The sequence below is a fragment of the Petaurus breviceps genome, unplaced genomic scaffold (genome assembly GCF_028583685.1).
Source record: "Petaurus breviceps papuanus isolate PSGF00001 unplaced genomic scaffold, PetGlider_PUasm1.0 90903, whole genome shotgun sequence".
NCBI lineage: Eukaryota > Metazoa > Chordata > Mammalia > Diprotodontia > Petauridae > Petaurus > Petaurus breviceps.
The window spans coordinates 18,142,478-18,170,003 of NW_027187376.1; the positions used below are offsets into that span (position 1 = coordinate 18,142,478).

Consider the following 27,526-nt stretch of genomic DNA (forward strand, 5'->3'; position numbering starts at 1 on the left):
TCCAACATTACACTCCTATTTTGGGGACAAAAAGGAGCAAAGCATGGAACAGGAGGAGGACAGTGATGTCAGAACTCCTGCACCAAAATCTTCCAAAGAAAATACAAGCTGGTTACAGGCCATAGGGGACCTTAAGAAGCAGATAAGAGAAGTGGAGGAAAAATTGGAAAAAGAAATGAGAACAATGCAAGAAAATTACAAAATGAGAGTCAACAGCTTGACTGAGGAAAATAACACCTTAAAAAATAGACTAACTCAAATGGCAAAAGAGGCTCAAAAAAGGCAATAAGGAGAAGAATGCTTTAAAAAGCCAAATTTGCCAGATGGAAAAAGAATCTCAAAAGCTCACTGAGGAGAATCATTGCTTCAGAATTAGATTGGAGCAAATGGAAGCTAATGACTTTATGAGAAATCAAGATACTGTTAAACAGATCCAAACAAATGAAAGAATAGAAGGCAATGTGAAATATCTCATGGGAAAAACCACTGACCTGGAAAATAGATCCAGGAGAGATAATTTTAAAATTATTGGACTACCTGAAAGCCATGATCAAAGTAAGAACTTAGAAATCATCCTCCAGAAAGTTCTCAAAGAAAACTGCCCTGATGTTTTAGAACCAGGGGGCAAAATAGAGGTTGAAAGAATCCACCGATCACCTCCTGAAAAAGATCCCAAAAAGAAAACTCCTAGGAATATTATAGCCAGGTTCCGGAATTCCCAGATTTAAAAGAGAATATTACAAGCAGCCAAGAAGAAACAATTTGAATATTGTGGAAACACAATCAGGATAACCCAGGATCTGGCAGCTTCTACACTGAGGGATCGAAGGGCTTGGAATATGATATTCCAGAGGGCAAAGGAGCTGGGATTAAAACCAAGAATCACCTACCCAGCAAAACTGAGTATCATGTTTCAGGGGAAAATATGGTCATTCAGTGGAATAGAGGACTTTCAAGCATTCTTGATGAAAAAACCAGAGTTGAATAGAAAACTTCACATTCAGATACAAGAAGCAAGAGAAGCATGAGAAGGTAAACAGGGAAAAGAAACCATAAGGAACTTATCAGAGTTGAACTATTAACATTCCTACATGGAAAAACAATAATTGTAACTGATGAAACTTTTGTCAGTATGAAAATAGTTGAAGGGAATAGAAATATATATGTCTATATATGAAAGTATATGGACATATGAATACATATGTGAATGTGTGTATATATGTTTACTGGTATACATAGATAGAGGGCACAGGACCAATTTAAAAGGAAGGTATGATACTTGAAAGGTGAAATTAGGAGGTGAGAGAGGAATATAAGGAGAGGAGATGGGGAGACAGAATGGGGTAAACTATCTCATCAAGAAGAGGCAAGGGAAAATGGTTACAATGGAAGGGAAGAATAGGAAGGCAAAAGGGAATGGCTCAACCTTATTCTCATCGAATTTGGCTTGGGGAGGGAATGAAATACACACTAAATAGGATATCTCACCCTACAGGAGAGTAGGGGGGAAGGGGATGAGAGGGGGGATAATGGAAGGGAGGGCAGGCTGGGGGGGAGGGAAGTTGGAAGCATCCACTTTTGAAAAGGGACGGGATCAAAGTAGAGAATAGAACAAGTGGGAGGTGGGATAGGAGGGAGGGAAATATAGTCAGTCTTTTACAATATATCAACTATGCTAATGTTTTGCATAAGCTACACATGTACAACCTAAACTGAACTGCTTATCTTCCCAGTAAGAGTGGGTGACAAAGGAGGAAGGGAATGAATCTGGAATTCAAAGTTTTAAAATATGTGTGTGTGTATACACACTATTATTGATACTATTTTACATGTAATTGGGAATAAGATATACAGGCCCTGGGGCATAGAGATCCACCATGCCCTACTAGAAAAGTTGAAAGGGGTATGGGAGAAAATATGGGAGAGAGCAAATTGGAGGAGGGGATATCCTATGGGACTGCTATTTTGGGGCGGTGGGTAGGGGAAAAACGGGGAGAAAATTTGTAACTCAAAATCTGGCAGAAATGAATGATGTAAATCAGAAGTTAATAAAGCATTTGAAAAATGAAAAAAAAAAGGAAAATACTAACAATAACAAACAAGTTGGGTGATCTCTTTATGAAGTGTGAATACATTTCTTGACTGAAACAGAAAAAGGTGCCTGACCACTGGCTTACTGGCCACAACATTCTCCTTTCACCTTCCCTCCCCCTCCAAGTCGGTGGGGCAGTTTAATAGTGTGAATCAGTTCAGGTAAATCCAATGCGCCAACGATTATGCTAGATAAGAGGAGAAAAGGGGAATACAAGAACAGTCTTTGCTCTCAAGGAGATTACATTCTATCAGTGGAGACAATATGGAGAGAGGGAGGGAGAGAAAGGGAAGAAGTGGGATAGGGCCTGGAACCTATGATTTGATTGGCACAGGAAGCTTCCAGTAAAGAATTTCTACTAATCTTGGTCATCAATTTCTTGGCAACTCAGTCTTAGTAAAGGTCCTCTATACTTCTTTAAGCCAGGGTCTACAGACTCCAAGTGATCTGTGAACTCAGACGTAAAAAAAAAAATTACTAAAATTATATGTGGCTCTGTCACCAACAGAAATCACAAATATTGTCATGTTACATTATAAATTTCAAAATATTGTTCACATTTATTACTACTTCAAAACTATGGTAGTTATACAACCTGTCTCTGCATCTCCAGTGATCAGTGTTCTAGTCTACACATTGCATATTTCAATGTAATTGGTTTCCCTTGTGATCTTATGTATTTTATTTCATGCATTTAAAAATATGATTCTGAGAATCCCTAGGCTTGACTAGATTGTCAAAAGGGTCCACAAAACAAGTTAAGAGTCTCCATCTTAGAAAGATGTGCAAAGCACTAAGAAGTCAGACGGCTTGTCCAAGGTCACACAGCAGATTTCCTGGCTCTCTTGGCCACCATGCTATAAAAACTGCTTACCTTTTGACATAGCAATACCATTCCTAGGCCTCTATCCCAAAGAGATCAAAGGAAAAGAATAAGGATCAATACAAAAACATTTACAGCAGCTTCTTTTGTTGTGACAAAGAATCAGTAATTGTGAGGGTGGCTATCAATTATTTAATGGCTAAACAGGCTGTGGCATATGATTATGATGGAGTACTATTGTGTTATAAGAAATAAGAAGAGTAGTTTCTGATAAACCTGGAAAGAGCTGCATGAACCAATGGAAAGTGAAATGAGCAGAACCAGGAGGGATTGTACACAGTAACAACAATATCAACATATTGTATACAGTAACAATAACAACGGTAACAATATCAACTGTGAATGATTTAATCTATTCTCAACAACAGAATGATCCAAAACAATTCTGAAGGACTTATGATGAAAAATATTATCCATCTCCAAAAAGGAACTGATGGAGTCTGAATGCAGATCAAAGGATACCTTTTCTTTATTTTACTTATTTTTTTAATTTGTGTCTTTTTTCACAACATAACTAACATGAAAATATGTTTTGCATGACTGCACATATGTAACCTATATCAAATTGTTTGACTTCTCAATGGGGGGAGAATCTAAAACTCAAAAAAATTTTAAATAGATGTTAAGAATTGTTTTTACATATAATTGGGGGTAAAATAAAATACTAAATTTTTAAAATATCTATCACAAACATCATGCATTATGAACATACTGATTTTACCAGAAAGGTTGGTTCAATATTTGGATAACTATAAGTATAAATGACCATTTTAACAACAAAAACTATAAAAATCATATGATTTCTGCAATAAATGCAGAAAAAGTATTTGAAAGAATATAACACACATTCCTGTTTTTAAAAAAACTAAAAAGTACAGTTTTGAAAAAGCAGAGCTTTCCTTAAAATGATAAGTAGTATCTATCTAAAAGCAAGGAATATCTATAATGGCAATAAACTAGAGGCCTTTCCAACAAGATCAGGGGTGAAGCAAGAACACTGTACTATAAATTCTGGCTATAATAATAAGTAAAGAAAATTCTATTGAAGGAATAAGCATAGGCAATAAGAAAATAAAACTACCACTCTTTGCAGATGATACAATGAGAACTCTGGAGTCAACTAAAAAATGTAAACAAATAACTTTAGCAAAGCTATAGAATATAAAGTAAACTCCTGCAAATCAGCATTCCTATGCATTACCAATAAAGCCATTAGGAAGAGACAGAAAGAGAAATTCCACTTAAAATAACTAGAGAGAATAAAAAATTTGGGAGTCTACCTACCAAGAAACACACACAATTGCAAACATGAACACAATTACAAAACACTCTTCACACAAACAGACTGATCAAAATAATTAAAGAAACATTACTCATGAATAGCTGAGCCACTATGAGAAAAATAAAAATACTATCTAAATTAATTTACTTATTTGATGTCTTACCAATCAAACTAACAATTAGGTAGAAAAAATAATAACAAAGTTCATCTAGAGGAACAAGAGAACATCAAGAGAATCAATGAAAAAAAAATGCAGAAGAAAGGTGACTAGCAGTACCAGATCTCAAACTATACTACAAAGCTATCATGAGAACAATTCTCACAAATTGAGAAATAGAGAAGTTGATCAGTGGAATAGATTAGGTACACAATACACAATATAAGTAAATGAATACTGTAACCTATTATTTGATAAACACAAAGATCTCAGATACCAGGGCAAGAACTCATTTTTGACAAAAATGATGGGAAAACTAGAAAGTAGTCTGGCAGAAACTAGGTAAAGACCAACATCTCATACTGTACACCAAAGTTCGAAAGGGGGATATAAGCAAATTAGTAGAAGATGGGAGAAAATTACTTGTTAAAATTCTTCCCCTATCCATAGGATAGAGTTCGTGACCAAACAAAATATATAGAGGTTCACAGGAGGTAAAATGGATAATTTTGATTACCTAAAATTAAAGTTTTTACATAAACAAACTCAATATAGACAAAACTAGAAGGAAAAAAAAGCAAACCAAGAAAAAAATCTGTGCAGTAAGTTTCTCTGATAAAGGTCTCATTTTTTTTTTTAAAGTAATTGGGGTTAAGTAACTAGCTCAAGGTTACACGGCCAGTTATTTCTGGGTGTGGTGCTAAGTATCAGAGCCCAGATTCGATCCCAGGTCATCCCGACTCTGGGGCCGGTGCTCTTACTCACTGCACCACCTGGCCACCCCTAAGCAATTGGGGTTAAGTAACTAGCTCAAGGTTACACGGCCAGGTGTTTCTGGGTGGCTGCTAAGTTTCTGAGCCCAGATTCAATCCCAGGTCATCCCGACTCTGGGGCTGATGTTTTTACTCGCTGTGCTACCTGGCCGCCCCAAAAGGTCTCATTTTTTAAGTCACATAGGGAACTGAGTCAAATTTACAAGAGTTAGAGCAATTCTCCAATTGACAAATGGTAGAAGGCTATAAATAGGTAATTTTCAGAGGAATAAATCCAAGCTATCATTGGTCATATGCTCTAAATCACTAATAATTAGAGAAATACAAATTACAACTCAGATTGGTTAAGATGTCCCCCTAAAATGGAAAATGATTAATTCTGGAAAGAATGTGGGAAAATAGGTACATTAATACAGTGTTGGTGGAGCTGTGAACTCCCAACCACTCAGGAAAGCAATTTGGAACTATGCCCAAACAGCTATTAAACAACATACCTTTCACCCCAAAATGCTGCTACTAGGTCTATACCCCAAAGAAATCAAAGGAAAAGGAAAAGGATCCATATGTAAAAAATATTTATAGCAGTTCTTTTTGTGTAGGCAAAAAACAGGGACAATGAGGATCTCTATCAATTGAGAAATGGCTGAACAAGTTACAGTATATGCCTATAACAGAATACTATATATGCTATAAAATATGAAGGCAGTGATTTCAGAAAAATCTAGAAAGACTTGTATAAGCTGATACAAAGTAAGTGAAAGGAACCGGTAGAGAAATTTATACATTAACAGCAATACTATAAAGATAATCAATTTTGAAAGACTTAGAAACACTGATCACCACAATGACCCACCATAATTTCAAAGAATTCATGATGAAACATACTGTTCATCTCCATATAAAGAGCTAATGGACTCTGACTGAAGCATATTTTCATCTCTTTTTTTATAGACATGGCTAATACATAAATTTATTTTGTATGACTATACATATTTGTAACTGGTGTTAGGTTTTTTTGCCTTCTCAATGATTGTAGGAGAGTAGAATTTAGAACTGATAAAATTGAATTTATTTTTAATCACTAAAAAGAGAATACTCCAGGGCCTCATCAATATTGATAATAATAACAGATTTTTTTTTTAAGCAATTGGGGTTTAGTAACTTGCTCAAGGTTACACGGCCAGGTGTTTCTGGGTGGGTGCTAAGTCAGATAATATTTATGTAGCCCTTTAAACTTTGCAAAGCATTTTATGAACATTATCTCATCTGATTCTCATAACAACCTTGTAAAGTAGGTATTATTTCTTTTTTACAAATGAAGAAGCTGAGTCAGATTGCTGTTAAGTGGCTTACCCAGAATCACAAAGCTAGTGTTTAAGGCAGTTTTCAAACTCAGGTCTTCCTAGCTCCAAGTCCCATACTCCCAACACTGCTCCCTCTAACTGAAACTAGGTGAAATGATCTCTCTCTGAGATGAGATCCAGGCCTACCCAAAAGAGGGCCAAACAAGCCATAAAGGAAATAACAAGTGAAATTTAATTATAATAAAACGTAATTAAATTTTTTTGCTATCTTAAAATCTAAAGAATGAATTGAAACACCCAGCTATCTTAAAACAAACCAAAAAGAAAACACACACACACATACACACAACCCCTAAGATGTCTTTCTTTCCATTCACTAAATTTTCCTGTAGGTTCGGGCATTCAAAGTCACTGAGTTGACCAAGGGCATCACCAAAGTTTTCTAGAAGTGTTTAATCAGGGCTTGTTGATGTTAATGAGGCTACTTGAAACTTTGTTAACAGATACTACACCTAATAGGGGTACTTCACACTTTATTTCAAAGACAAGAAACAATTTTCAAACCATTAAGGATATTTTAAAAGACCTTTAGAACTCAAAGAACTACTAAGAGTTTCTAAAAGCATATATCAAATTAACAGTTTTAAGTTCCTATGTGTCAGGATACCAGCAGAAATTATAAGAGTTCTAAGGACTTAAGTGAAGGTATTAATTAAAACAACTATGAATGAACAGAATAGGAATAAGACTCACAGCTCCCACTCCTTTGCAGGTCAGGGATACACAGGTATGGAGCATTGTGTATGTGATATGTTCATTAGTTTTCATTATTTTTTTCTTTTCCTTTTTAAAAAAATTCTGTTATTCTGAAGAGCAGTTTACAACTATGCCCAAAGGATTATAAAACTGTGCATAACATTTGATCCAGCAATACCCCTATTAGGTCTGTATAGCAAAGGGATCATTAAAAAGGGGAAAGGACCCACATGTATTAAAAATATTTATAGCAGCTCTTTTTGTAGTGGCAAAGAATTGGAAATTGAAGGGATGTCCATCAATTGGGGAATGGCTAAACAAGTTGTGGTATATGAATGTGCTATAAGAATACCATTGCGCTGTAAGAAATGATGAGCAAGTGAATTTCAGAAAAAACCTGGACTTACATGAACCAATGCTGAGCAAAGTAAGCAGAACCAAGAAAAATTCTACACAATAACAACACTGTGCAATGACCAACTTCGATAGACTTAGTTCGTCTCAGTAATACAATTATCTAAGACAATTTCAAAAGACTCATGATGGAAAAATGCTATCTACATCCAGAGAAAGAACTATGGAGGCTGAATGCACATCAAAGCATAACTATTTTCACTTTTTTTTGTTTTTTTCTTTCTCGTGGTTCTTCCCTTTTGTTCTGATTCTTCTAGCATAATATGACTAATTTTAGAGATAAGTTTAATATGATTGTATAAGTATAGCTTATATCAGATTGTTTGCTGTCTTGAGAAGGGAGGAGAGGAGGAGAGAAAGGGAGGTAGTAAAAAATTTGGAACTCAAAATCTTTAAAAGTAAATGCTGAAAACTAAAAAATAAATTAATTTAGGGGCGGCTAGGTGGCACAGTGAATAGAGCACTGACCCTGGAGTCAGGAGGACCTGAGTTCAAATCTGACCTCAGACACTTAACACTTACTAGGCATGTGACCTTGGGCAAGTCACTTAACCCCAGTTGCCCTACCTTCCCCCCTCCAAAAAAAAGCAAAAAGAAAAAAATTAATTTTAAAAAGAAAAATTAAGAGCACTTATTAAAAGCTTACAGAAATATTTTTGTATATATATATATATTGTATTGCATAGTCCTAAGTTGGACTAGATGACTTAAGACTCCATCAAACTTTGAGATTTTATTTCCTATGCATCAATTAGGAATTGTATTTGAACTTCTGTCTGTTCTTGAGGCCTCATCTCACCAAATTTCTAAAAACTAAGTGGTTTATGCAAGGAAGACTTCAGATCAAAAATGTTAGCAAAAGGCACAGAGGTAAAAAGGGTAAAAATCACAGGAAAATAAGTTTTTCAAAGTGAACAAGTGGTTTCATTTTTTTTATATGGATGTATGTCAATTTGTAATCATAAGGGGATGGTACTTCTAATAGCTCCATAACCAAGTCATGGATGACGACCAAGCATTGGCAATACCACTATTAGTTCAAAGACTGCATTCTACCTAACACCAAAGAGAGCTCAGGAAAAAGCCAAGCATCCCATGGTTCTCAGGGACAAAATGACTTAGAAATTCCCCAGTTCTGCTCCTTTCTGGGAAGGAGGGCTCATCTTGTTAATATAGGGATGTAATATGTATAGATTTATCAAATTAATACCTAGGCTCATACACTTCTGACTAGGAAACTCTGCCCTCTCTCTTAATGCTACATTTCAGTTTCAATGAACTCTAATCACATTACCTTGGCACAACTGAGTCACTAAGACAAGTTGAGTTTAACTGTATATAGTCTTAATAATTATTTTTTAAAAGGGAGAGTTTTATGGAAGAGGAAAGAGGGAAGAGGTCATTGGAAAATGACTGAAGAAAACATCAATAATTTTTTTTAAAGGGTACATGGTCTCTACTCATGAACAAAGACACAAAAGAAGTAAGCCAAATACATAAAACAAATACCCTATGGCAATCCATTCTATCAAAGAATAAACATGAGGGGTGGAGCCCTAAGAGCACTAGGTATTGGATTTTTAAAATATATTTACAATGTTCTGACCACCATGTGCCATCCAGTTTTACTTGCTTCGAACCCCACTAAAGCAGATTCACTGCAGTATCATCACTAATCTATCATCAAGGTTGATTCAAATGACCTTATTCTCTGTAGTTCCAGGATCAAGGATGAATTGCAAAGTCCAATGGGAACAAAAGCTTATTGATGACTGTTCAGTACCTTAGATTATTAGCAGTTCATGTACACTTATGAGGTGAAAGGCAACCTGATTTGGTGGACAGGATGCTGCACTTGAAGCTAAGTTGGTGTTGCTGTATCCACTGTGCCACCTACCTGCTCTCCAAATTTCTCCTAATACATTTAAAAACAGTTTACTGGCATGTTTTATTTTCACATTACAAACATTTCTAGATCACTAGAGGTCTCTAATAACAAAGTAAAACAATAAATTAAACTAACAATATAGCAATCTCATCTTAAAGTACATCAAGTGCATCAAAATCAAATTCCCTTTGTTTCCTGTATTAGCCATAGACAAAAATATTTATGTCTAATTCTGCACCCTCAACCTATCACTTCTCTGTCAGGGGGAAGATAATGTTTCATGCTCAGTACTCTGGAAACACTAAGGATCACTGTACTGATCATAACTGTTAAAACTTTCAAAGTTGTCTTTACCGTCTAGCTATTGAATAAACTGTTATCTTAGTTTTCATTTCATTCATTTTTTGTTAGTTTATGCAAGTTCTATAAGGTGTTCATTTGCATAATACTTCTGTAATAATATAAACTGGCTTGCTGGCTCTGTTTATTTTACTCTCCATCAGTTCATATAAGTCTTCCCACGCTTCTCTGAAATAATCTATATCCTCATTTCTTACAGCACAATAGTTTTCCTTCATATCCACATATCACAATTTATCTCAAAAACAAGGTCATATGAAATTGCTATCCACATCCAGAGAAAGAACTATGGAGTCTGATTGCAGATCAAAGCATATTTTCACTTTTATTTTGTTTTTTCTTTCTCATGATTTTTCACTGTTGTTCTAATTCTTCTTTCACAACATGACTAATGTGGAAATACATTTAATATGATTGTACATGTATAACCTATATCAAATTGCTTGCAGTCTCAGGGAAGGGTGAGGGAGGGACGGAAGAATAAAAATTTGGAACTCAAAACCTTATAAAAGTGAATGTTGAAAGCTATCTTTATACATGTAATTGGAAAAAAATACTATGACGTGGGAGGGGTCATAAAAATGGACCTGCATCATGGGACTTATTTGAAATTCATTATGAAAAAGCAATATAGTTATGCTTTTAGAGGCAGCTCAGTAGTACAGTGGATAGAGTGCTGAGCCTAGAGTCAGGAAGACATGAGTTCAAATACGACATCAGATATTTAATAACTGCATGACCCTGATAGGGTAACTTAACCTCTGTCTCAGTTTTCTCAAATGTAAAATGAGGATGATAATAATAGCATCTACCTTGCAAAGTTGTTATGAGAATTATTATTAATGAGAGAATATTTGTGAAGTGTTTTGCACAATGCCTGACAATTTACTTATTTATGGTTCAATAAAGATTCATTTTCCCTTGAGGTAATATTTAATTTTTCATTTTATTCCAAGCTGTCCTCTGTGAATTTTCTCTTTTTAGATCTTCACCAAAGCCACACACCAATTCCTGTCTTGAAATCAAAATCAAAGATACCTAGAGACAATTAAAATCCAAAACAAAGTCTTATATATAAAACTCTTTTTAATGTCAAAAAAAGTTGTGCCTCCAAAACAACAGATGTACTAGTGTTATCTATTGAATGAGAATACATATGACAAAAAACTATGGATTTTTAAATGCTTTTAAGTGGATTTATATTTTAATAATCACTATAGCATCTACACACACTTGGAAAAAAGTGATATCCATTTTGTACATTTAGTTGGAATCAGAATACAATACTTGGTGGGTGGGTGTGTGTGGGGGAGTGTATTTATGGACTGACAAACTCTTTGCAATTATTCAAATAGATTGAGAACCACTGTCATTATCAGTTCCAAGTCAGGTAAGCTGTCTGGAACAGTTTGGTCATCTCTAGAAGTTTAAACATAATTTCTAAAGTCCCTTCCAGCTTTAATATTCTGGACTACAGACACAGATTCACTTGACTATTATCTGAATCTCTCAATATGAAACCTAAAGTGCCTTTATTCTTTCTTTTTTTTTTACTTTGTCTGGACTTCTGATTGCCAAATGTGTAGGGAGTCCAGGGTGAGGAAAGCTTCTATCAATGCCAACTGGCAATTGTTACATAATTCAAGAGAACAGATTGAGTTCAAGGGGTATTACAAATCATCTAATGTAATATCCTCATTTTACAGATTAGGAAACTGAGGCCCAAAAAGATTAGGTGTAGTACCCAAGGTCACAGAGGTAATGACCATGTTGGAATTTGAAATTTATCCTCTGATTCCAAAACCAACAATGTTTCTTTTACAAAGCCTTAGCCCTCTATATAGCCCAGAACAATCACTGAAAGATTACATTAATGCCCCCAACCTGGATTCTGACTGAACCCAATCCCCACTCCTACCTCTCTCAACCTTCCCCCCACACCCCCTCCTGCCCTTCAGTAGCCTACACAATAGTCTTGGTTAAAATTTGCTGATTTTCTATTCAGTTCTACAACTCACTGATTTTTCTGTGACTTGTCTCGTGTTAAATTCTAATTTGCAATCAAAACATTTGACAAGATAGTGTTTCTGATTAAAACCATTAAAAACTTAAATGGGAGGGAAACCTCAAGAAAGACAAATATCATAAGATTGTTCAATCTGACTAAATGTTTGCCACCCACTGCCTAAAAATCCATCTGGAGTCTATGGTACCAAAGGCAAATTAAATGCAGCCTTTTCTTTTGTTCTTTTTAAGACATGAATATAATCTCTAAGATTTTCCAAGTGGACCATCCCTATGTTACTATTCCATTCCCCCAGAATTGAGCAGCTCAAACTTGTCCTAAACTTGTACCACCCTACAAATAAGACCCATTTCAACTTTCCAGATTTCAACTCACTACCTCTAATAATGCATCAATTGATGCAAAAGAATATAATTTTACTTTGAAATGAATATTTTCATCCTATTATCTCTATTTTCTTTGCCTTATAAAAAAGAAATGTACTACATCAATTCGTGCAGCTTAATCCTTCCAGGCAACCTTAAATTTCAGTCCTTTTAGTGTTAATAAAGTACTTTCTCCAAAAACAAGATTATTTTCAGGCAACAGTGATTCTTCCACTGACACCTCACAAAAACTATAATTTGTACCAATTATGAATAATATGAAAGTTGATTAGCAGTTAGTCTGTTATGTACTTTTTGAACCCCATGACCATAAAATTTCAACATCTGGTAAGCTCTTGTAACTTCTATAGATGAGGAACAAATAAGCAAACAAAATAAAATTGTTCTTACAATAAGTGCTAACAGTTTGGTGAAGCAGTTTGATAATCAAAATGACAAGAAAATTATAGGGGCTTAAATTTCTATCACAACTCATTTAACCTCTGGGACTCCATTTGATCCTCTATAAAGAGAGATGTTAGACTCAATTGCCAAGTACTTTCCAGCTTTAGCACAGTATGATAAGGAGTAGTCTACATCACTGTAAACACAGATACAGTTTAACACCCTAAAAAGTTTTTCATTCCTTACTTTAAATAAATTCACATTTCTTTTTTTACTATTTCATTAATTTTGAAGAAATATCTTAAATGGCTTGTGCTTTCTTACACTTTAAGTACTAGATCTCTATAATTTAGTTCTCCATTTGACTTGCAGCTGAAACCTTCAATAGGTGTTGTCTCTCCCCATTAGAATGGAAGCTCCGGGAAAGCAGGGACTATCTTACATTTGTATCCCTAGCACTTAGCATAGTGCTTTTACACATAGTATGTATGCACTTAATAAAATGTTAATTTCTTCATTCATCAGTAATCAAAGGCTGCTTGGTGGCTCAGTGGATGAAGCACTGTGCCTGGAGTTAGGAAGACCTAAATTCAAATCCAGCCTCAGACACTTACTAGCTATGTGACTCTGGCTGAGCAAGTCCTTTAACCCTGTCTGCCTATGTTTTCTCAACTGTAAAATGGAGATCATAATAGTACCTATCTCCCAAGGTTGTTGAGAGGATAAAATAATATTTGTAAGGTACTTACAGCACCAAAACCTGGCACATTAATATTAATTATCACACTAATAATTAATGCCTGGATCTTAATAAACATTTTTTTCCTTTCCTAACCAAATATTCAATAAGATGTCTCTGTTTAAAACTCAAAAATAACTTAAACCAAGGAAAAGTGTCAAGGAAGGATAATGATATTAACTCAAAAGAGTTCAATTTGGTCAAATGTTTAAATCGAATTTAACCATTCCTTACCACCAATTAAAAATTGAAATGTGTTGGAGATGGATAGTGAAATTGAATATAATTTCAATAATTATTTAAGCCTCTCATTTTTTTTTCTCAATTACATGTAAAAAAATTTAACATTCCCTTTTTAAAATTCTAAGTTCCAAGTTCTCTCCCTTCCTCATCTTCCCCCTCCTTGAAAAGGCAAGAAATTTGATATAGATTATACATGTGAAGTCATGTAAAACCTATTTCCATATTAGTCACATTGCAAAAGAAAACAGACCAAAAAAAGAAAGAAAAAGAAAGACAGTAAAAAAAAAAAAAAGTATGCTTCGATCTGCAATCAGACTCTATCAGTTCTTTCTCTGGAGGTGTATAGTATTTTTCATCATATATTCTTTGGAACTATCTTAGATCACTGTATTGACCACAACGGTTAAGCCATTCACAGTTATTGTTACAATATTGCTGTTATTGTGTACAATGTTCTCATTCTGCTCGCTTTGCTTTGAATCAGTTCGTATAAGTATTCCCAGATTTTCTGAAACCATACCCTATATATATAGCGCAACAGTATTCACCATCATTTATCACAATTTGTTCAACCATTCCCCAATTGATAGGCATCCTCTCAATTTCCAATTCTTTGCCATCGCAAAAATAGTTACCATAATTATTTTTGTACATATAGGTCTTTTTCCTTTTTCTTTAATGTCTAAGGGATACAGACCTAGTGGACCTAGTGGTGGAAGGGTATGAAGTTTTGGTATGGTTCCTAATTGCTCTATAGAATGGTTGGATGCCTGGAAATACCAACAGTGAATTAGTGTCCTTATTTTTCCATATACTCTCCAATATTTGTTATTCTCTTCTCCTATCATATTAGTTCATCTGATAAGTATGAGGTGGTACCTCAAAGTTGTTTCAATTTGCATTTCAATTACAAATCAAAAGTAATTCAGAGGATTTTATATGACTACACATAGCTCTGATTTCTTCTAAAATTTTTCATAATCTTTGATCATTTGTCATTTGAGAAATGACTCATCTTATAAATTTGACTCCATTCTCTATAGATATTTGAGAAATAGGGCCTTTATCTGAGAAACTTGCTGAAAAAATGTTTTCCCAGTTTCCTGCTTTCGTTTTATTCTTGACTTCACTGGTTTCATTTGTTTTTGTAAAGCCTTTTTAATTTAATGTAATCAAAATTATCCATTTTTCTTTTAATCTAGACCTGTGATTTTATCAGAATAGGGAAATTTCCAATTTGGAAATTCCCCCTATAAATCATATTGGCAAATTATATAAAGTCTTACAGAATTGCCTGAAAACTCAAAGATTTCAATGACTTGCCCAGAATCATACAGCCAGAGTGAAGGAACTTAAATCCATGTCTTTCTGACTCTGAAATCAGCTTTTTGTCTACTCTGAAAGAACATTATTTTAAAAAATGTAAAGAATAGAACAAAAATGCCCAGGATTCTTTTAAAAAGATTTTTTCTCACCTTTAAAATTCAATTTACATATACTGCACTTCTTAATTTCACACATCAAATATTTACTGAGTTTTTATTACAAAGAGTGATATTTAGGATCTAAGAAAGAAACAAAATTGTTTAAGATAAGGTCACAGAAAATTAAAATTTAGTTGAGGTGACAAGATACCCACACCATGAAAAGTTAAATAATGCTAAGAGAACAAGTTAGGGCTAAGTGACATGGTCACTAAAGGCTACTAAAATTCAAAGAAATGATAAATTAATATAAGCAGAAATGATCAGGGAATGTTTTAGGGGAAAGGGTTGGACTTGAGCAGGGCCTTAAAGGACAAGCAGAATTTTGATGGAGAAGGGGACACATTCTTGTCAAAAGAAACACTTAACAAAAGCAGAGGTTAACATAAGCAAAGTATGTTTAGAAGACAGTAAGTCCAGACTAGTCTGACAAGAAATAAAGATTTTAATGGAAGAAGACTGGGAAATAACACTAAACAAATACATTGAAATCAGATCAAAGACCTTTATGGCTAAGGCATATTGAGTCTCCTGTATACAAGATGATATATTTTTATCATAGAAAAGTGAACAAAAGCAGTGTTTTCATAAGAACAGTATAAACAGCAACAGGTAGGGGTAAGGGTAGCCTGGAGGAAAAAGGTATTAGAGACAGAAAAATGTGTTGCATAAAGCAAAGTAACTTGTAAACTAGACAAGAGTCTTGAAAAACATGAGATTCACAAGTTCTAGTTATTTCAACCTCCATTAAACAGTTTTAGTTAAAATCAGAAAGCAACCGCATGCCTTAAACAAGATTGATGAGCAAGCAGCTTTTATATAACAGGTAAAGTCATTCAGATGAAATATTCAATTCTGTATATCTTAAAACTCCATGATTCTTTAGCCTGCTCCAAATGCTACCACACATCCAAACATTTACAAATCATTTGATATCAACAATTCATCTCTCAATATGAAAACTTCTTAATATTGCACAAAATCATACACTTTTAAACTATGAGAGAAACAGAAGCTAGCTAAATCAAATACAATGTATCAATATAAGAGAATCCTATCTTTTAAAGCTATTGCCACATACAGTTATGGTGATCCTGAACTATACAAACCACTCAACTGAAGATAAATGGATTCAGGCACTTACCCACACTTATAGAAACAATATTATACTACTCAATTCAATTCAACAAATATGAAGCACCTACTATGTGGCAGGCACTTTAATATGCACTGAGGATACAAATAAAAGACAGTCCCTACCCTCAAGGAGCTTACAATCTAATACAGGAAGACAACACAAAAGAAAGCTGGAAGGAGTTATGAGGACACCAGGGGGGTACCTAGTACAATCTGTTCAATTGTGTTCAAACCAGGCAGAGCTAAAGATGTTAAGTAGAGACTAAGCCAAAAAAGTCCAGATCCCTGCCCTCTGTAAAGGAAAGCTAGAAGAAATCCCAGGGAATTAGGAGAGTACTGAGTATCCAAGGCTGATTTAAATAGCATGATGATGAGATTTCAGGGGACTGGCTTATCCTGGGAGGGACATCTGATACCCTGGAATTCAAACCAAGCAAAACTGAAGATGGAAACTGGAAAATGAGCTGCAAAGTACTAAAAAGAGAGTTGGGAAATCAAGATTTTAGAAATTCTGGAGGTGAAATTCATCCATAATATCTAACATAATAGCCACTGAAGCCCACTACTCAGGTGACCTCCTAGAATTAGTGTAACGAAACAAGAAGAAAAGGCATAACCATAGCATGACATTGTAAAGAGTTGGCTTCAGAGTAAGGGAAGACTTGAGTTCAAGTTCCAATTATGACACATAATGGTTGAGTGACCTTATGCAGGACACTTAGAATCTCAGAGCCCGCCAGGAAGATTATATAACTAGAAACTGTAAAGCAATTATGGATCTACACTGGGAGTTTTCTACACCAATGAAATCACAGATTCAGTCAAAACACAAAAACAAAAAAAAACCTCTACAGAAGAAGTTAACTTGGAGGTTCGTGAATTTTATGTGTATGCATAAATATATATAAAACTACAATTGGCTTCATTTGTGATCCTCTGTGTTTTATTTTATGTTTTTAAAAACATTCTGAGAAGGGGTTCACAGACTTCACCAGACTACCAAAGGGGTTCAGGGCTTAATAAAGGTTAAAAACTCCTGCTCTATAGCATCAAACATAGTCCTTACATCTATGCTAAATGTTTGGGCCATATACTAAAGCCTCCTAAATGAAATTCATAGCCACTCAAAAGAGTCTGTGCTATATACACAAGAAAAAAACAAGTAAATGAAGAATGCTCATTTGTTCACACAGTAAGCATACAGTTGAATACGTATACTGGGGAAATACTGTGGATCTTCAATGAACTGGATCCAGAACTGAATAGAAGAGGAAGCTGAACTGCCTTCGGAAAATTTCACAAAGCTTTTAATGATCCCAAGCTTCTCCCTGAAACAAAGGCTCATCTTAAGAGCATAAAGATTCTTTAGTTATGTTTTACGGCTCCAATTCATGGAATACTCCAGTCTCCAAATAATTAAAGTTGAAAATCACCCAGAGGACAATAGAGACATATGGTAGTAATGAATAAGTTGTAACATATTACCAAAAAGAACTGTGCAAGAGGAAAGAATATGATCACAGACATGTATGACTAGTGAAGAAGTTGGGCCAACTATATAGTAAGAAGATGGACAGTCTCTGAATCCATACAACACAAAAGATCTGAAGTAAGAACAGAAGAATATTGGGTGGACCCCCTGTGGAGGACATATGGGAAGACCTGGACAAGAGTTATAAACAAGATAAGATGTGAATGGGTAGGTATCTGTATTAATGGTGTACCTATATCAATGAATCCTTGATCTATTGAAGTAAGGCAGTTAAAAGACATGGGGAGAGAAAGAGGAGAATTTTATTAGAAAGTACACTTTAGGGGACAGAAGACTTGTTTGAGAGACCTTGAAGATCTTACAGGAAAAGAGCAAGAAGGAAGAGGACAGTAAGAAGAACTTTGACTTTCTACAAGGCAGAAAGTAGAAAATTAACTTCAGTGGCATATGATACAGTTATAAGATCAGAATAGTGACAAATCATGGAGCACTGAACTGGCAGGTTGGGGAGAAAGTACAGAAAGGATAAATCCAGAGTCCAAAGTTTAGCTACAAAGGCTCCCCATTCAGGTACCATTTCACTAGGGAGCGAGAGGAGGAAAATGTAAAATGAATGCAAATATAACTCTTAGAAGATATGGAATGAAAGTCATAGGACTTCTGCTTTTACATGACCCTTCCTCTCCAATTTTTTTGAGTACTCACAAATTCATTTATTTGGGAAGAATCTTTACACTATATCCCCTAAAAATGGACCTTCCTGCATATTTTTCACTTCTACAGAAATATTCAGGTCCAAATATATTAAAAGTGATTTTACAACAAGAAAATATCTGAGTGATACTTATAATGCTTTATTTTTAATAAATCTAGAAGTAGTCTAGTCCATAAGTAAAAAAGGAAAGAAAGACCTCCATTTTTTCAGAAACTGACACAGTAAGATTTGGAGTCAATTTGCTAATTTCTTTTTGCAGAAAAATCAAAGATTTATAACTTTGGTCCTACCCTATTCTGTTAAAGTGAAATTTGATTTACCATCCACAGAAAAGTAATCATTTTCTTTACCTAGTGTGTAAGATCAATCTGAACACTATCTACATATGCTTTTGAATCTTGATGTCTAGAGATAATTTGTTATAACAAATTTCCCAGAGAAATCCATTAAAGACATGACATTAAAAGTAAAATACTTCAGTAAGAAAAATGGAGCTTAAAGAGACCTCTCAATTTTTCTGAATATTTGACACTAAATAACAAATTCATTCTTTGTTAAAAATTTTTCAAATTTGGTTTCAACTCTTCTGTAAGTATTTTTATTATCAAGGGTATACAATAATAATTATATTATATAATAATAATAAACCAATCTCATCTAAATTTCTTCCTCCTTCATGATGCTAGCCTGTTCACATCTCTTACAATACAGATTCCTGAGATGTAAGAAATCACAGAGATAACTCAACTTCTTCATTTTCCAGATGAGGAAACAAAAATCAAATTGATCTGTTTAATAACACAGGTCAGTAGCACGATCATGATTATTTGGTATTTTAAGTTAAAATAAGGCCATTTAGGTAATCTTGCTTTGTGAAAAATTAAAATTTTTAAACTACTAGCATCAATTATTTCCTTAAACTGGGAAATAACATTTTGTAATGTGTTCAAATTGTAGGCTTTTCTTCCATTAAAATTGTCAAAATCTGATGACTATGAGATTTGTGGGAATCTTCTCTGCACTTTTTTTGTGATAGGGGTTCCCAATAATAAATAGGTTGAAGTAGTGTGGCCACTTATAGACTGAATCCCACTACCAATCAATGCAGAAGCTTTGACTTCCATTTTTCTGAGACACTTGGGCAGCTCACCATATTAGAATTGGACTTTACCTATTAGCTGCCAATCAGCTCTACTCTATAGCAGCTTAGAACTCCCCAAAGTCAAAGGATCTACCAGCCTCAGACTCCCCAGTGGAGATTACAGGGGTATACCACCATACCTGACTTAAGAAATGCTTTTATAGAGGTAATCAAATGGTTCTGTAATCTCATCTATTTAGAATTTTCCTCCAACACTCCAGATCCCAACCTATCCATGCCTGCCATGTTGTATGGCTCATGTCCAAGTACTCCCATAAATGTTTTACCTTGAAACAGAGAACAACATATTGGTCATAAATTTAATCAGATTAATAAGCATTTATTTAAGCACCTATTAGTTGCCAGGCACTCTAAGTGCTAGAGATACAAAAAGAGACAAAAGATAGTCCCTGCCATCAGGGAACACCCTAATTAAGGAGACAACATGCCAACAAATATATACAAAGAAAGCTAAAGCAAAGGCTTCCTGCAAAAGGTAGAATTTTTGTAGGGACTTAAAGGCTATGAAGGGCTTTGGATGCCAAACAGAATATTTTGTATTTGCTCCTGGATGCAATAGTAAGCCACTGGAGTTTACTGAGTAGAGGATGACATAGTCAGACCTGCACTTTACGAAAATCATTTTGGTGGCTGAATGGAGGATGGACTGGAATGAGGAGAGACCTGAGGAAGGCAGACCCCTCAGTAGGCTATTGCAAAGATCAGGCATGAGGTGATATGGGTCACTACCAGAGTGGTGACGGTATCATAGGAGAGAAGGGGACCTATTTCAGAGATGTTGCCAATATAAAATCAATAGGCCTTGACAATAGATGGGATATGAAGGAGGGGGAGTGAGAGACAGGGAGGAATCCAGGATGACTCCTAGCTTGTGAGCCTGAGGGAATGAGAGGATGGTGTTGTCCTCTACAGTAATAAGAAAGGGGAGGAAGGTTTAGGGGAAAAGATAATGAGTTTTGTTTTGGACATATTGAGTTTAAGATGTCTCCTGGGGGCGGCCAGGTAGTACATCAAGTAAGAGCACCGGCTCTAGTGTTGGGATGACCTGGGGATCGAATCCTGGGCTCAGACACTTAGCACCCACCCAGAAACACCTGGCTGTGTAACCTTGAGCAAGTTACTTAACCCCAATTGCTTTTTTTAAAAAAAAAAAAAAAAGGTGTCTCCTGGACATCCAATCTGAGATGTCTGAATGGAGGTTGGAGAGGAAAGCCTGGAGGTCAGCAGACAGACTGGAGCAGGAAAGGCAGATTTGAGAATCATTAGCAGAGAGATGGTAATTAAATCCATGAAAGCTGATGAGATCACCAAATGAAGTAGTTTAGATAGAGAAAAGGCTAGGAGAGAACCCTGAGGACACCTATGGAAAGAGAATGATATAGATGTTTCAGCAAAAAAGACCTAGGAGTGATGAGATAGGTAAGAGAAGAACCAGCAGAGAGTGGTATCTGGAGAGAATTGAGGAAAAAACAATCAGTACTGTCAAAAGCTACAGACAGATTAAGGAAAATGAGAACTGAGGAAAGGCCACTGGATTTGGCAGCTAAGAGATCTTTTTTTTTTTTTTTTTGCTTTTTGGAGGGCAATTGGGGTTAAGTGACTTGCCCAAAGTCACATGGCTAGTAAGCCTGTCAAATGTCTGAGGGCAGATTTTAACTCAGGCCCTCCTGACTCCAGGGCCAGTGATCTATCTATTCAATGCACCACCTAGCCTCCCCTAGCTAAGAGATCTTTAGTAACTGGGGAGAGCTATTTCTGTGGCCAATAGTCAGATTATAAGGGGTGAAGAAGAGTATAAGAGAAGAGAAAGAGGAGGCACCTACTAGAGTTACTAGTTAGGAAGGTGTCATGGAAGAGATATAGAGCAACATTTACTGGGGATGAAAGGATCAAGTGAGGGTTTTTTCAAGATAGGAGCAACAAAGGAATGTTTATAGGCATTAGAGAGGAGTCAGCAAAGAGACTGAAAGTAAGTGGAAAGAGGGGCAGCTAGGTGGTGCAGTGAATAGAGCACTGGCCCTGGAGTCAGGAAGATCTGAGTTCAAATCTAGCCTCAGAAACTTAACACTTATTAGCCCTGTGACCTTGGGCAAGTGACATTTTTAACCCCAATTGCCCTGCCGTCCCCCTCCAAAAAAAGAAAAAAAAAAAGGAAATAAGTGAAAGAATGGGAATGACAAAGGAGGTGATCTGTTAGAGGAGATGGGATGGAATGGGATCACTTGAACTAGTAGAGAGGATTTATTAGCCTTGGTAAGGAGTAAGTACACCTCAGAATGTAAGATAGGAGTGAAGAAGGAGAGAGTGGAGAAGGCATCTGAGAGATGAGGAAGAGGAAAGAAGCTCACAGTGAATGGTCCCATCCTTTTCCCCTGTAAAATATAAGGGAAGGTTCTCAGCTGAGATTGGGGGGAGGGGGGAGGGCAAGGGAGATCTGAGGACACATGGATGAAAAGGTGTGGAAGAGTTGTTGTGGAGAGTGGGACAGTAAGCTGATAAGGGAGGTATAACAGGACTGCCAGCAGTGGGAAAGGCCTAGTTGAAGTTAAAGTACAAATTAGTTGAAAGAACAAAACTAAATGTCCTTATTTTTTAAAGTAGAATGTAGGCAGATAGGTGGTGCAGTGAATAGAGTACCAGCCCTGGAGTCAGGAGGACCTGAGTTCAAATATGGCCTCAGACACTTAACACAAAAACTAGCCATGTGACCTTGGACAAGTCATTCTGCCCTCCAAAAAGCAAAATATATATATATAATGTTGAATTTTTAAAGTAGAATATTTAAAGTACTGATCTCATTTGTTCTATAGATTTTCTATATAATTAGCAAATATCTTATTTCTGAATTTTTTACATAAACCTGAAAATTTGTCTAATCAAAAAATGAATAACCACTTATTACATCTGATCAATAAGCTTCTCTTTATTGCTTTCACTGCAGAAATTCACTTTTCCACAGAACAAAGTGGAAGCTATCTTAGGCTTGGCAACCTGGCCTACTGAGCTTCTAATTACCAAATCCAAGAGTCTTTTCTTATTCATCACCCTTTCTGACCACAAATCATCTCATACTCTGGACTATTTGATATTCTCTTCTGCCCTGGTCTTATGACATTACCATCTCTCTTGGTTCTCCATCTATTTGTATGAATACTCTGAACAGGTCCTCTTTACTGGTTCATCTTCCTCCTTCTCACCCCTGTGATTACAAGTGTACCTCAAGGCTTTCACTTCCATCCTATTCTACCTCTATACTTTCTCCTTTGGCAGTCTCATTCTTGGCTTGATAGATTGCTTCAATTATCAACTATTTGCAAATTATAATAGCTAATAATGGTTAACATTTGTATATCCATTACTATGTGTATCCATTACTATGTGGCTAAGCACTTTATAATTATTATCTCATCTGATCCTCATAACCACCTTGGGAGGTAGATGCTGTTATCATCCCCATTTACAGATAAGGAAACTGAGGCAGAGATTAAGGGACTTGCCCAAGGTCACACAGGTAATAAGGGTCTGAGACAGGATTTGACCTCAGGCCTTCTGGACTTCACGCCCACTGAGACTCCTAGCTGCCCAAAATCTATATACTCCTCTCTATTCAGCGCTAGCTTCTCCTCTGATCCAGTCTCCCATCTCCAATGGCCCATCCTTGCACCTTAATTCAGGACGTCACATACTGAACTCGTCATTTCCCCTTTACAGCTCCCCACCAAAATCCTGTTGCTCTTCTCAGCTTTCCTATTACTACTGATGGCATGCTAACCTCCTAGTGACAAAAGCTTGAAACTTCTCAACTACCTGAGACTGTCTGCTTTCTTTCACTCCCCCACCCATCACCTGACAAGTCCTGTCAATTCTACCACTATAACATCTCCTATCTACTCCGTCCTCTACACTTACCCTGCTTTCACCCTAGTTCACAAGCTCATGACGCTTTTCTAATTAATATTCTTCTTTGGAGTCTCTACTCCCCTCCAATAAAGTAAAAATAATCTTCATGATACAAGTCACCATGCCACCTCCACCTCAAAAACCTTCATTGGCTCCCAATTACCTATCTTTAGGATAGACTACAAACTCCTTATCCAGTCATTTAAAGTCTTTTTTTTTTTTCCGCTTTTTGGAGTGGGGAAGGTAGGGCAATTGGGGTTAAGTGACTTGCCCAAGGGCACACGGTTAGTTTTTGTGTTAAGTGTCTAAGGCCCAATTTGAACTCAGGTCCTCCTGACTCCAGAGCCAGTGCTCTATTCACCTTGCCACCTAGCCACCTGGCATTTAAAGTCTTCTAATTGTAAAACTGTAGACTCCAACTGGAATACAACATATCTTTCTTTATTACACATTACTTTATTCCCTCCTTCAGGTTCTAAAGAACTTGAATTCCAGAGAAAGTAGAGAATTAACTGGTCTGTGATTCTGACTTGCATTCTCCTGCCTTTGTACATCCATAGAGACTATCCTCCATGCCTATAACAATCTCATTGATCTATTGAAATTCTTTTCCTTCAATTCCAGTTCTGATGGCACCTTTTCCTGATTCCTCCAAAAATGACCTCTCCTTCCTCAGATATTCTTATAGTATATCGTTCAGATCTTTCCTTGGCCTTTTCAACAATCCATCTTGTATCACACTCTCATAAACTTATTTTTATGTCTCTATTGGGCAAAAACTTTTTGTTTTTATCTTTGGAAAACAGTCGTGATTTGCCCATAATAAGAGCTGGATAACAATTGAACTTAATGACTTAGATGGCAATGCATCACCAATCCCTACCTACCAACTCTTTGGTCACTAGGGAAACTAAGAAAAGAGTGTGGAAGGCTCAGTACAAAACCATACTCTTTAGTAGATATCAAAGCACATGTTCTGTTTACTAAGGCTATCATGCATAGCCTAATATCTGAGCTCCTATTTTATAACTAGAAGAACAAAATTTTTAGCTATTGAGCTCTGGTAATTTTATAATATAAGATTTTTAAATTGCCATATTAATTTCATAAAATCTGATCTAGCTGTAAAATACTTCCAAATCTTTATTGTTAAATATTTATAGTTTTTTGTTTGAAGTTTGATTACAAATCTATCAACTACTTCTGGAGTCCCAGTGTCAGGATAACAAATTAATATTTTGCAGCTACATTTGTCTTCTTTCACTGTCTTTAGCTAGACAAAGTACAGATTTTACCACACAGCTCTTTCACTGGCAGGGGAATGGAGAAGGAAGATTTCTTGGAGCATCAATGACTCATTTAACCTCTAAGCTTTATTATCCACATAAGTTTACCTTTCACCAACAATTATAATTCATAAAGTAATAAAACTTTTTTACTCTAGGAACCCTCAATAAAGAGAAGTATAGTTTGCAGGCATGACCTAAAAGGAAAAAAAAATAGTCATTCACTTCTTTCCTCTTCCCAACCTTTATTTTCACTTTATAATAAACTCCTGACCATGAAGACATCTTTTCCTTTTTTGCCAATCCCATAACCCAACCGTCTACTCAGTGGACCCTCAGAAAATGTTGATGATTTCTGTATTTTCTATACCATATTACCAACTCCTCCAAAGTGGGTACCAATAGATAAGGATATCCCTCTAATCCACTAAATTTCTTCATTCCACTATCAGCTGACATTTCTTCTGTCCCACAACTCTTTTCTATTGGGGGAAAAAAAAAGACTTAACAGTAATGTTTCCAATTTTGACAAGAACTTTTCTTCCAACTACCTTTAATCACGAGAAAAAATCTTTTAGTTTAAATCTAACTCAGTCTAGAACAGAAACTATCCCTACAAAATAATGTGAAAAACCATTACCTATGCTAATAGACTAGTTAAAGCTCCCATTTACAATTCTTTCATATCCTTACAATCACACATATCATCCAAAAATCTGCGAACCTGTAAAATTTTACCCTGAACTTCTCTTTATTAGGTTTACATTGTACCTGAAGGTTAAAGGCAAATGTGAACAAAGGGAATGGGAAAAACACAGTGAGGAAACATTTTCACACATTTTCCACTACCACCTTTATCCCTAGAGAATAGAAAAAAAAAAGGAAGTTCTGTAATTGGAAATTAACAAATTATATAGAAAGTAAAGGGTACTCAGTTCAGGGATTCTATATTTAACAAATTTTTTCCAAATAAACCATTCCTTAAGGGGGAAATGGGCTTTTTAAAAAGGTGTCTGTGCTTTTATATAAACCTGTGCTTTATCACAGGAGTAGCCCGATTCCCTGTCTCCCACCCTCCAATCGGTCCCCAGTTGAAAAACTGAAAGAAATGAAGCCCACGAGGTTCTTTCCTTTCATAATAATTTGTGTCAACTATGTACAATGTTCCCTTCCCAAAGGGAAAAATCATCATTTAACTGGAGAAGACTTCTTTATAGTGCAGCTTCCCACTTTCCCTTTTGAGAAAAAAAATGACAACTTTCATCAAGAAACAAGTGTTTTCCCATCGTTTCCTTGTAAGCCCTTAAAAAAAAAAAAAAAAGAAAAAGACCTTTTGAAAATTCACGAGCCCAGTGAATGGTGTTAGGCACCGCACTGAGCAGAAACATCCATCTCCCCACCGAGAAACTATCTAAAGCGCAGGGAGAGGGGAGGGGACGGGCATCAGAAGCAAAAAGCACAAATAAGAATCAGAAATAACTCATCAACCGAATAAAGAGCCTGGGGGTGGGGGGGCCAGAGAATGTTTAAGATGCCACCCAGCCTCCCCCACGATCCCCGGCGCGGTGACAAGCCTCGAGTGCGGGGGCTGGGAGTGGGGGAGGAGAAAGGAGGAGGCAGGGACATGACACACGCACCGGTGGGGGATTTATTCGCAGCTTTTTAAGTGTTTCCAAGCTTCAGCCTCCTAACCCCCTCCTGGATCACCAGGACCTTCTTCCCCACCCCTACCCAGGGAAGGAGCCCAGAGGCAAAGCCCAACAGCCACCATCACCCCCCCCCCCCCCCCAGCCAAGCAGCCAGGAACCCGGGGTGGGGGGGAGGGGGAAGGAAGGGAAGGAAAGGGTGGGGGAGGGGGATAGAAGAGGGGGAGGAGGATGGGGAAGAGGACGGAGGAGGGGGGGAGGGGCAGGGATCCGCGAGGCCACCGAGCTCGCGCCCCGGCAGCTTCGCTCCCCGGGAGCACTGCGGCTGCCCGCCCGGAGCGGCCGAGGCTCCCCAGCTCCTGCCCCGCGCGCGGCCCCCTCCCCAGCCCGCCGCGGCCCGGGGGATGCCGGGCACCTGGATGTAGTTGTTCTCGCAGTAGTCGGCCACTCGCTCCAGGTTAGTGTAACTATCGAACAGGGCCCGGCGGCCCCCCGGGATTTCCTCCTCCAGCAGCATCTGCAGCTCCGCCATCTTCACATCCTCCTCCTCCTCCTCCTCCTCCTCCTCCTCACACTGAACTGCGGCGGCGGCGACGGCGGCGGCACCAGGGAAACCCAAGACTGGAGAGGAGGAGAAGCGCCGGCGGCGGCGGCGGCTGCAACTCGCGGAAAGCCAGAAACACCCACTGCTGCGCGCGAGGTGGGGAGGAGGGAGCGAGGGAGGGAGGAGGAGGGGGAGGGGCCGGGGGCGGGGCGCGCGCGCGGCCTCGGGACCGGTCACGGGGGCGTGCGGGCGGAGGCACGCGCTTCGGAGCCCTCCGCTCCCGGCTCCCGACCCTGGAGCCTGAAGCCGGATTCCCAGCCCCCGCCCTCTTTCCTCCACTTCCGGCGTCTCCTAGCAACGGGAGGAGGCGGGAGCCTGGGATGCGCTCCGGTCTTTGGGTCGCTTGGTTAACCCTTGGCGGGTGCGGGAGGTTGAGGGAAAGGAGCTCTCCTTCAAAGTCCCCCCCTCCCCCT

The 27,526-nt window shown here is 37.2% G+C and overlaps 1 protein-coding gene across 12 annotated transcripts in view; it reads right to left on the reverse strand.

Annotated features, from left to right (window-relative positions):
- ABI2 (abl interactor 2) overlaps positions 1-27,196 on the reverse strand; it is a 144,740-nt gene extending 117,544 nt beyond the window's left edge. For 3 of the 12 annotated variants that reach the window (XM_069075324.1, XM_069075322.1, XM_069075321.1), the window contains exon 1: positions 26,925-27,188. In XM_069075324.1, the coding sequence (XP_068931425.1) occupies positions 26,925-27,041 (117 nt within the window). In that variant the 5' untranslated portion in view covers positions 27,042-27,188. Of the gene's footprint in view, positions 1-26,924 lie in introns of all 12 variants that reach the window. The other 9 variants (XM_069075317.1, XM_069075314.1, XM_069075318.1 and 6 more) reach the window with 6 other exon arrangements.
- Positions 27,197-27,526: the final 330 nt, after the last annotated feature.